At 41.8% G+C, this 12,244-nt stretch overlaps 1 protein-coding gene across 9 annotated transcripts in view; it reads right to left on the minus strand.

Moving 5' to 3' along the window:
• Positions 1–11,871, minus strand: part of XPNPEP3 (X-prolyl aminopeptidase (aminopeptidase P) 3, putative) — a 32,444-nt gene extending 20,573 nt beyond the window's left edge. For 8 of the 9 annotated variants that reach the window (XM_010563220.1, XM_010563300.1, XM_010563617.1 and 5 more), the window contains exons 1-7: positions 11,749–11,861; positions 8,817–9,224; positions 6,784–6,986; positions 6,045–6,107; positions 4,554–4,667; positions 2,051–2,136; positions 1,207–1,390 (exon numbers count right to left, since the gene is read on the minus strand). In XM_010563220.1, the coding sequence (XP_010561522.1) occupies positions 1,207–1,390; positions 2,051–2,136; positions 4,554–4,667; positions 6,045–6,107; positions 6,784–6,986; positions 8,817–9,168 (1,002 nt within the window). In that variant the 5' untranslated portion in view covers positions 9,169–9,224; positions 11,749–11,861. Of the gene's footprint in view, positions 1–1,206; positions 1,391–2,050; positions 2,137–4,553; positions 4,668–6,044; positions 6,108–6,783; positions 6,987–8,816; positions 9,225–11,748 lie in introns of all 9 variants that reach the window. The other variant, XM_010563864.1, reaches the window with a different exon arrangement.
• Positions 11,872–12,244: the final 373 nt, after the last annotated feature.

Below are 12,244 nucleotides of genomic sequence, written 5' to 3' on the forward strand. Positions count from 1 at the left end.
TTTGCTACCCCAACCCTTTCCATCCCTTACACATCCAAGCCCTATGTTGCTCCCATCAGCAGACCCGGACAACTGGCAGCAGCTGACACAGCTGCTACGTGATGTGGCAAAGACGTCTCCTACGCACGACAGAGCAAACGCTGTGCTGATTTCACTCAGTAGCTACAGCAGGATTCTAATCCACCTCTACAGGTCACAGATACTGCCTCACCCGCACACCCTCCTAATCCCCCTCCCTCCAGAGAGGAGCTCCCTGACAGCAGGCATCAAAGAGCTAATTCTTCCTCTGCCCCACGCTCCTCACATTCACTGGGGAGTGAGCTGCTGACGCTGCTCTCGTCTGGCTGTGCTGCCGCCTGCCGAGAGAAACCGGCATGATAGCCTCCGTTCTCAGGCAAGAACTTGTGCTGTTGTTGCACTGACGCTATAGGACAATTAAACCTGGCAGAAATCTGTCCTGCTGCCAAAGAGGTAGTTCCCTCACTCGGTTCCACCATCTTTCTTGTATTGGCATCAGCAGTCATGAAGGTTTGCAGTGAGTGGGACCGGATAAACTTCTTTAACTGCAACCCAATCCTATCTGATCTGCAGGTTCAGCTCTAAGGCAGACCAGTTTCCTGGTCTTATTCACCAGGTAGCTCTGTGAATCCCAATACTGACACAAAATGGTGCAGAAGAGGCAGCAGGTGGAATGACTGAGAAGAATGGGCTGCATGTTTTGGTGGCACTGCAGATTTATGCTATGTTAAACAGATCACAAAACTATGACTAATTGCCTGCAGCCAGCCCTGGACCCAGAATTTTGTGTTAGTGCCACTGTCTCTATAGGTCCCTTCAGACTGTCTGTACCCTAATGCTGCATCTACACTAACAAGTAGTGCAGACCAATGGCAATGGATCTGCAGAGTGTAATAGCAAGTGCCAAGGAACAAATGTTCACACTGTGCATGTAAGACTGGGGAGTTACTTCAGACGAAATTGCGTGCTGAATGGTTAAACACATCTTCAAGTTCAGCCTTATCTGAGAGAAATCCAGTCCTGGGTTGAGACCAGCCCACAACATGAATTAAAGCACAGTGTGTGGTGACAATTAGAAGATACATCTCAAAAGCACATTCCTGAGCCAAACTAAAGCCACTAACATAATCCAAGGAGAAAACAGTCAAGCCTAGTAGATGGAAGCTGTAGTAAAAAAACTTCAGGTACCTTGAAGAAGTGGCTCTCAGTGATGCTGTTCTTCAGGATCCCCAACTCTTTCAGTTTCTGTCCAATAAGGCTCAGCATGAGGCTGTAGATATTTTCTAGGCTCATGCCTGGGGAGCAGAGGCTCAGGCAGGACTTCTGGATATCCAGGACAGCCTGGTATAGTTCTGCTTGGGGTTTGGTGAACCTGAAAACCATTGAGAAAAGGAACAAAGGACATTTCTCACAATTTAACCTCTCCCCAGAACCTATTTTGGGGACAGATTCAGTTCTATGTTGGAGAAGGGAAAGTCAGAAAGGAACGCAACTGGCTCCTTACATGAAATGCCAGACAAGGCATCACTGCAACATGCCCTTCAATGCACTGGGTAGAGGCAGGGTTTCTCAGCTGACAACCTAACCCCAAAGCAAAGCAAGGCAAAGCTACCGCAGGAAAAAGAACACACTTGAGCCAAAACATCCAGGAATCAAACACACAACCACAGGGACATCACACCAGCAAATTCACAACTGACAGAGCCATGTACAGGTCAACTAAACTCCTGTTTTCTTACATACAACCAGAGTCAGCCACAGCTGAATGCACAAAAGCCCTCTCCGCACTTTAAGCATGCTGTAATAGCTGAAAATAGCAGTAATCACACATATTCATCCAGTAATTAATGAGGCAGTGGGGAATACAGCTTCTCATGCTGAAAGATTAGTTTATATAATTTGATTACTCTGAAGAACCACAGAATGGGACACATTAAAACTACTCACACAGAGATTAAACACACATACACTCAATCCATCAATTATCTAAGAGCTTCTCAGAGTTCTTCAAAACAGCCTTATCACAGCATACCTTCCATTGATGGGCCAGGTGCGTGTGATGTCACTTACATAGCAGGAAGACTCACATCCACCATCTAGCAAGACCAGTTCACCATCCTGGAGAATAACAGGAAAAAATGCCCTGTAGGTCAGTCCAGCTATTAACTGAATTGATTTTTCTGTCTGAGAGTGGGAGAGGAGATTATGTCTTTATTTTTGCAAAGCAGCTGCAGAGATGTGAGCTCCTTTTGCAGAACAACACCCCAGGTGCTGCTGTTTATAGGCTATTCCAGTTGGATTGTTTCTCTGCAAGGTAGTCTCTGACTGTTATGCTTATCTACAGCCTGAACTCTTAACACGCTGATTTTCAAACACTTCGGAGTAAAAACAGACATTTTCCTTAAACTATTCTGTGCTCTGAGACACCAGTCCCATTCACACCTGGATCACTTACTCCAGCAGATTACACCAGTGACTCCTTTCACTAGAAGTTCTCTGCTAGTGACTGAGACAGAAGGGTTTTGCAAAAAAAACATAGATTTCGGAGCTACCCACAAGACCACTAACCGCTAAAGATTTAGCCTTATCACAAGGTAGGAGGACCCAGCAAAATCACTTCTCTGACAGTGTATCATTACTGTAAATGCACTATTGAACAGCTTGTACCATCTTCCCTGATCTCTTCCGGGTCTTCCTTGACTGCTCTAAGATATACTTCTGAATCTATCTGGTGATGGAAGAAAAAACTTTTGGAGATGTGAACCTCCAATTAGCTTCAGCAAAACTGTTCCATGTCAGTTAAATCACTGACCGCACATCTTCCAAAACCCCGACAAAAAAAGACAAAGGGCCAGGAACAAAACCACTGCCTTGCTTTTCCTCCTTAAAGAGGCTAACAACAAACAGAGCAGTGACATCTGTAAAAAGTTTGGATTAAATTCTCTATGGATTTACACTACATGTAATCCAAGGCCTTTTACAGATATTCACTCCACAGATCCGTGACTGTGCCAGCAGCCACGATGTGGCATGACAAAAAATAATTCTAGCACTTTAAGGGAAAAAAGAAGCAGAATTTCACTGCTAGCACTACTTCCAGTGCTAGCTATCATTGTGTACAGTTAAGCGCCACAAACACTTACACAGCAAATAAACTCAGACCTCTGAGTTTATCCCACTGAATAGACAGGCCATTAACTATCTATTTAAATTGTATTTTTAGCTTCTTCAGAATAGCTGGTTCAATTCTTTAAGTAAAATATGAAATTATAGCACCTGCCCTCTTCCAAGCAATTAAACAAGCTAAGTAGCAATTTATTGGCTAAGGGAATTCTGCCTGTGGTTTGTTGCCCAGTAAGTGCCTTATGCTGTGCATCGTGTCCTCTTTCTTTAAAGCTGAGACCACTAAGTGGTGGACTGAATGAAGTCCACATGTGACCATAAGCAGCCTTCAGATACCTTTCAAATTAGACACTCTGTTAGCCTATTTGGCAACAAGATCTGTAGGAAGTAGCACACAAAGGAAAAGAAAGAGTCAAGTTTATGAGTTTAACCTCCTACTTAACAGTTTTGAAAAAAACAAGTGACAGTCATTTAACTGAACAACTTTATCAGAAGCAACTGGAGTTACATGAGCACGCCTGACCTTAGACGACAGTACAACAAAGGAGGCTTCTTTCTGCCAAAAGCAGCCTGTCATATCTTTTGTATGTCTGTCTCTGCCGATCATTTCAAGGTCTGCTAGCATGCCAGCTTCAAGAACAGACAATGCTAGTGGGAAAGTTTCTTCCTGCATTAAGACAGAGAAAAAATATGCTCCTCTGAAAAGTGAATCATGAGTAGAGCAGTGGGGGAATAACTGCTCCTTAAAATACTTATCTGAATCTAAAGGTGTATTGTCACAAAAGCTGGAGAGGGTTCAATTCAATAATGTGGATCTTCAAAATAAGACATTCATTTACCTACAGCCATCTAATCCACCTCTCAACATTTAACGCTGATCCTTTCCCTCCTTGTTCCCGTTCCCTGCTTTGCTAGCCTACACAGAATCCTAAATGCTTTTCAGCCTCCTCGCCAGAGGAGGAATGCACTATTGCACCTTATGTTGCAAAGCAAGGCCAAGCAATGCAAGTAACAGTAGAAGACCTCATCAGAGCCTTCACTCTGCCTGCTGCAGTGGTCCCTCTCTTTTGTGAGGTTAGCAGTCCACCCAGCACTGCACACTGCTGCACACGGTGTAGGAGCAGATATGCTCGCTAAATGAAGTTATTTCCAAGCTTGTTTGCAAGTCCTTCCACTGTTCAGAAAATACTGCAGAAAGTGCAAAGAGGAGAGAAAGAGACTAGATGGAGTGAAGTTAACCTGTCACTGACAGTAAAACTAACCAGGGCAGGATTCCTTTCCCCTGCTCACTTGAAAATACATATTTAAGTGTTTTGATCTGTTCAGTCAAAACAAAGAGCCGCTACAGGGCACATATGGGTACAGTGTGTCACAGCGCTGCACTGTAAGTTACTGTATATTGTATCGTTTACCTTGATGAGCTGATTGTTCTTCACATAGTGCAAAGTGTTTGATCTATTGCCACCAGCAACGACAGGAGGGTAGGCCAAGATGTCAGCACCACGAGCCCGGCACTCGAATTCAAACTGGAATACCAATTCAGAGAGGAGGAGGCTGTTAGCACTGATTCAGGCGATTAACTGCCCTAGGGCTATTATAATTCATGTCCTGCAACTGTTTTCTTAATTTGTACAGCACAAAGTGAAACGGGAAAGTGAGTTCACTAAATGAAAGCAGCCTTGAAGGTTTTCCAAGAACGCTGGAGGAAAAAAAATACAGAACTACCCACTTTTCAAGATAGTGTTTTAAGTCTGCATCTGGTCTCATGGAAGCTCCTTCTGGTGCAAGCTGTTCAATACTGTATCAAACATTCATTACGTTGTCATAAATCACCAAAAAGGTGAGGATTTGTTCTTTTATAAAGTAATGCTCTTAGTTGCCATACAACTTTGCGAATTTTCAAAGATCCTAAGTGTCAGCATGACAACAGTTGAGTTTTGCTGTTGTCTTTTAAAATTACAAAGTACCAGCATATTTACAGCAGTATCTATTTTCATGACTCTGTTGAACTAAGAAGGTTTGAAAGCATGCACCACCTTGATGTCCGAGGGGAAAAAAAAAAGGCACCGTAAGCCTCAAGATCTTTATCCTTCTTGAGTGATGAAGCTGATGAAAGCATGGAAATGAATAAACTTATATCTGTAAAGATCTTCTACATCCTCAATATATTAACAACCTGTCTTTTCTATAATTACCAAAACCACATGGGACAGAATGCTCCAGGATGCCTACGTGTAGTAAAGTAGGTTTTACAATCCTGATCTGGAGTGAAAAGTTGATCTGTAAAATACACTTTAACTAAAATAATTTTCTCTACAAGTTAGTACCGCTGCTCAGTGCCATGTCAGCACAGGCCCATCTATGTTGTAATACAGGCTGCTGAAGTTTCTCAAACAGGCATCTCACTGCAATTCCTTACAAAATTCCTTACCAAATGCAGAGGCCAATTAGTGCTTATTTTGTAACTGAGATGTGTCTACACTGCTTCAAGATAGCTGTGGTAATCTGATGTAGTAAGAGGCTACAGTCAAGAGAAGCAGGCTTTACAAATAGGTGTTATAACTACTTAAATTCTGTACAATAGAACTGTATTATAGAATAAGATAATAACTGTATCTCTGATGGTTTAGCAGGTTTTGTATTAAAATACAATAGAAAAAGACATCAATAGCAGATAAACTTAAGACAACCACTACATTCCTTCAATAAGGGTACAGGAAGTACAGCTGAGGAATTCCTCACACTGACTTTTCTGCACGTCCTAGGAACCACAAGAACTGGCTGAAGGAGGAATGTGCTACAGCAGGAAGCCTACATTATAGAGAGATCTGACATTTCTAGTTTCGTGGAAGGATAACCAACATCCAGACCTTCTATCTCACCTCCACCCACAAAGTACTCACCTTTGCATACAGAAAGGCTTCATCCACTGGGGACTTGCTGGCAAACATTGTCTCTATGAAAGCCTATGAAAAAGAAGGGCCTTTCAGTTAGCAAAGGAGCCTGAACTTGAAAGAAGTTCTTTTTTTCACTTGCTGTCTTTTGAGGAAGGCCTAAAATCAGCTGGCCCAGAACATAGGAACCAGAGGCAGCTTTTCCTTCAGAGAAGGACAAGCTGTGCCTCTCTTTTCTACTTGGTTCTCTATTTTAATAATATTTACAAAAACATAATTGCATTTGAGGTCATCTGTCAAATTAGTTTAAAATTGGCCAATGAGTTCAAAAAGTATTTGAGGGAGAAGAGGGAAAATGGAGACATACACAGGCAATGTGTTCACAAAAATCCTGTTTTCTCAAAAACAACAGGATAAATGGGGAAGAGAATGGCACGGGGAAGGCTGAGAAAAGAGTGAAGAGGCCTACCCCTGTTCCTGAATAGGTATTGCTTTTAAACAAAGTGTAAAATCTGCTGGCTTGTCTTTGCTCAAGTTACAATAATTGAGAGAAGCTGGTAGTCCAAGCAGTCTTCCTGTTTCTCCTTGTCAAGTGGAGGGAGCCGAGCCCAGCCAACAGTTGAGACACAGCAGTTCAGTAGCAGGTTAGACCAAAGCTATCCTTCCAACACATCACCCCATCAACAGCCCTCTCCCCTTTCTTCTTTAAAGGAATGCACTGGTTCATCTGGAGAGCACAAACCCATACCTCTGCTGTCACCCGTCCAGCTATCTTCATCCTTTCAATCTCTGCAGGAGATTTGATCAGCCGAAGGTTTTGCACTAGATGTCGGATGCCCTGGATGTGGTTTTTGTTCCGAGCTTTTATCTCAGCCAGGGGCTGCATGTAGTCAGAGTGCAGCTCCGTATGCACTGGTTTCGTCAAGTCATACCAAACAATGTTTGACTCACCTGGAATACAAAACAAAAGCTGACACAGACGAAAATAAATGTAGACATGTCCTCCCCATACTGAACAAACTCACTCCTCCTAAACTAGACCTGTTGCTATATTTGAGAAATCAATTTCCTCTGAATCTGTATTTACAGACCATATATACACTTTCACTGTCACAGGATACTAGCAGTCTCTTCAAAATCTGGAAGATTACCAATTCACAGCATGTAGATTTGACAAATCCCCACTTCTGTGCCAATATTAGGTTTTACGATCATCACTGAAAATATGTACCTTGCACAGATCCATTCACAGTTTGCATATCAAAGTTGCACTTGTGTAAGCTAAGGAGCCATTGCACTGCAGTCGTGCATGTTCTGAATCATTCTCTCATTTAGCCTGTCCCCCCGATGCTGTAAGGCAATTTACCTTTTACCCATCGCATGGAATCAGGGTCATTATCAACTACGCTTCAGAGTATCTTTGGGGAACAACTGCTTATTTCAGCCATTCAGAGAAGATGACTTACTGAGGACAAACTTATTTACCCATGTGGAAATTTATTTAGAACATCAGAGTCAGCACCCACATTCTCCCCACAGGAGCATTTTAAATGGGAATGAGTAGAAAAACCATGCTGAGTCATAGCTAAGGTCCACCTAGGCCCTCCTCCTTTGGTGGCATTAGCAGGTGCTAACAAAAAGTCTCTAAGAAACTGGGCATTTATGAAAGAGTATTTCCCTTAGCACATCCTCCCCACTTCTGGTTTCTTCATTTCAAGGCTGCATCTTTGTAACACTGATTAACTGCTTTTCATGGACCTCTCCCCCACAGAACTAAAAACTTTTGAATCCATTTATGCTTTTGACATTCCAAACCTTCCATGAATGATCTACAATTTAAAACTTAAAAGGTGTCAAAACCTGCCATGTAATCATTTCATTCAGTGTTCCCTTTGTTTTTAAATTATGAAAAATAGCAACTAATCATTCCTACTTATCGTCTCTATGCTTTCCATAATCATACACACCTCTCATACCTTACCTTCTGTTTTCTGCTGTTCAAACCGAGCAGGTTTGTCCAGCATGTATCTCACACACACTCCATGCTTTTAACCATTCTTGTTGCCCTTTCTGTGACTTCTCTACTTCCAATATATCCTTTTTTGAAACAAAATAACTAGAATCCAAGATGCGATTTGAGACTCCAGAATTCACTCTATTTATTTGTGTAATCCCCAAAACGCTTGCCCTTTTTATATGGTCGTAAGCCTCCAGCTTCATTTTATAATGCATTTAAGTTCACTCTGGATTATAAGTATTGAGGCTACCTGGTGATGTTAGATGCAGAACACCATGTCTAAAGGACAGCAATTTTCGTATTTCAAAAGTCAACATCTATCTAAAAAAGGTGAGTGGACTAACAACCTCCCTGTGTGGATCATTTTCCAAGTCTATTATGAATAAAATACCTTTAAGTTTCCTATGCTTCGTCTGGTTCTGGCTCTGTCAGCAAAAAGGTATGACTAAAACGGTAACATGGTTTGCGACGCTCTCTGGTTTATCCGGTTCCTTACATTTTACAGATGTGCACACTGGCATTCACGTGGGCACACAAGAAATTCAGAGAACAGGAAAAACTATTATTTTCAAAACTACTTTTCCACTGGTGACCCTCAAGAAGCTAACAAGAACTCCCAACTGTCTTTGTCACACTGTCATAGACCCCGCACCTCCCCAAGTTCATGATAGTCTTGAGTTGGTGTCACAGACCACCTTCCAAACCCGTACCATTCAGACCCTGCAAATCACATCTCATCCCATTCCCCCTCCATTTTTTGTTACCTTTCAGCTTGGCCACCAAATGCCTGAACTCCTCGATGGTGTAAGCTTCGTCTACTCCTGTGAGAGCGATTGCCCCATCTGTGCCTGATCTGGGCCCGTCCCACAGCTCCCGGCTTGGATCTCTCCGGGGTACAAAAAGTATGGATTTGTGGGAAGGCAGCGCTTTGCCAGGAATGCTCTGCAGCACCAGGATGCTGTCAGGCTCCTGGAACCCACAGAGGTAGAGGAAGTTAGTGTCCTGGTGGAAAATGTAGGGGATGTCATTGCTCATGTAGTACGTGGGGTTGGATAGCAGAATCACTGTGTGGTCCAATCCATCCCAGCCATGCGCTTCTTTCTGGATCAGTGCCATCAGTTTGTGTCGGCGAAGAGCGTATTCCACCTGTGACAATCCTGGGGTTACCTCTCCTACGAATACAAAACAAGTCAGATCGAGAAATTCAAGGCACTCATGATATTTTACTAGTTGCATGCCTGATTCCTGCCTACTCCCTGATGCTGTTCATATGCATGGCTTCGTTGTGGTCCCTCATTAGCCTTACCATTGCGCTCTCATGCATCTCTTCAGCTTCCATCCCTACAGCACATCCTCACTCAGTCTGCTCCTCCATCATGCAAAGACAGAAATTTATTTTAACAAATCTGATTTTCTCTTATGTATTTCTGTGCAAAAGCAGAAATCACAAAACCTGGTAGATTTAGACAAACACCCAAAACAGATGGATGTTTTTGCAAAGACATATAAAAAAAGGGGAAGGGGCAAGGCAAACTGGACTTTGACTGCTGAAAACCGATGGGGTTTATAGCACCTGGACATTGAACAGAAGATTACCTCCCGAGGTTGAGCATTAATTTCCTCAGATAAAGCTAGAATGTCTATTCAAATACACACTAAGTCAACTCATAAAGTAACTAGTTCTAAACCATAAGGGGCAGATTGAGTGTTACAGATACTGGGAGATCAGGCAGAAACACAGAGGTTGCAGAGTCTAACCAGTCACAAGATTCCAGGCAGAAATAAACCACGAACTGCAAGCTGGAGCCAGGCCATGATTAAGAGAAAGAATCTCCTCCAGGGCAGATGTAGCTTTTCTCAATAATTAACAATTCAGATTTTTCCAGAGCTAAATACTATATTCCCAATGACTCTAACTAAACAAATGCTCTCTTAGATGAAAGTGTTTTAAACTGCTCCAGTCACGAAGGATACGAAGTACAACGATCAAGATACTCAACAAAATCAGACTGAGGTTGGAGGAACAACCAACAACAGCTCAAGTAAGTATTTTTAAAAATGTGAGACTCTTTAACTATGATTTAAATTAATACATAAGCCTTAATCACTACTTTGGCTAATACCCTATTTTAGCATAGATTGCATTTTCATACAGTTAACTTTCTACTTTCATAATCTTGTCTTCCTCTTTAATGTATTACACAATGACAATTCTAGAATAAAAATTGAAATTTGGCTTGTACTGTAAGTGGATTCTTGCATGGGTGGGATGAGAGGGGGAATTTCTATCCAGAATGTTTTTCCTTGACAAAAGAGAGTTTAAGAAAATCACATATGTTGTATTTGCATCAAACTTTACACCTTTTCAACACCATACATCCCCAACACCTATTTGGTGTGAAAGTCTTTTTTTGTAAAGAAAAAACCCAAACCACCAAATTTGTTTTACTCTGTAGATTGAGAAATGACAGAGAACACAGAAACTATTTAAATGCAATCTGACCCCACATTTCTGCAATATTATACTGCAAATTTCCTATGCTCCACTGCATTCCAGTCAGCTTTCTAACTACCACAAACAGCCCGGTGAAATTTAGAAACTGCAGTAGGGTGGAACATGGGAATCCCATTTGTCTTCTGACTGCAAGGCCTGGAAATTCTCTTTGCCTTAAAGGCATTTGCTTTTTAAAACAATAATTGCAATAAAACAATGTTGTATTATTTTACGGAAAACACCACTCCTTTATTAAATGGAAAATTACTATGGGCAGCTAGGATTAATCTCCAGTGTTTCAGCTGTGAGTACTTTTAAAGCATCAGCCTCATTTACTGTGAGCTGTTAATCAGTGCCCTGAGTAACCTGATCTAATATTGACGTTAGCTCAGCTTTGAGAAGAGTGTGGACCTAGTAACATCCTGAGGTCCCTTCTGACCTGAATTATTCTACAGTTAAATATATAAGTCCATGGTTACATATTCATCTGTTCTCTCTGTATACCCATCTATGGAAAAGAACACAGAACCAGAATCTGGTTTCCTGGACATAATCTTGAATATATTTTTACTTCAAAGTTTTTAATCATGGTCATCTCATACCTACACACTCATTTTCATTAATCTCATTAAACTGCACAACCTCAGCTTCTCTTTCATCACTACCTTCTAACTTTATAGTCACAAGTCTATTTTTCTTCTTTTTCTCACAGCTTGAATACTCTTCTGAAGGAGGCATGTTCTTTAGACAAGTGGTGTCCAACCCTCAGCAAGTCTCTCCCTGATCTCCTTTTCTGAATGACACCTTTATTTTGTGACCCACAAGACATTAGATATGAAGCATTGTAGCAGTTCAGCTTGCACAAAGGACTCCTCCTTAATATAAACTGTATTGTATTTGAAGGACAATGAGCTCCCAAGATTCCACTGCTATGAAAGGGCTGCAGTACTGAAGTCAGTGACACCAACCACTCCATGAGAAAAAGGTAAAATGCTAACACGCGAAGCCTGTTTTTCGAATCAGTATCATCTCGGACAAGGAAATTAACTACTAAATATAATTACTGCCTGAAGAAGTTAATCATAAACAGATGGAATCATGAACACCTGTATGATGCAGTAAATCAATACTCTGTCCTAGACATCTCAGAAAAACAGAAGAAAGAATAGCAATGATTGGCTCATACAGGGCCTGAACCTAACCTGGTTTGAGAAGGTGTGGGTGTGTGAAGGGGCTGGGCTGGCCCAAATACCGGTTTGGAATCTTCTTCTGCTGGGCAGGCTGGATGGAAAATCTTCGGAGACCACATGACTTGCAAACTAGAGGAAAAGAAATGCACCATGTCAAGGTAAAAGACCTTTCCAGTTAGCAAACTGCAGAATTATGCTCCAGTCATCTGCCTCTTCGTAGGACTCGCTTCACTTACATGACATAAATATCCCTCCTTAACTTTTCAATTTGTTGTGCACCGTAATAGTTTATGAAACAATGTGCACACAACTCAACTAACGATCAAATATTCACAAAACAGATTGAAATAAATTAACATAAGCTAAACCTGACAATTCAGCACAAAAACCCAGAAAGCTATGTCAGTGTGCACATACTCCAATTTCTACACTTGGTGCTCACCCTCCCTCGTGTCCCTCAAGCACCCCAGGGCTTGAAGCACAACACCTGTATATTGTCTTTTCTTGA

The sequence above is a fragment of the Haliaeetus leucocephalus genome, unplaced genomic scaffold, assembly GCF_000737465.1.
Source record: "Haliaeetus leucocephalus isolate CR32 unplaced genomic scaffold, Haliaeetus_leucocephalus-4.0 Scaffold0, whole genome shotgun sequence".
Classification (NCBI taxonomy): Eukaryota; Metazoa; Chordata; class Aves; order Accipitriformes; family Accipitridae; genus Haliaeetus; species Haliaeetus leucocephalus.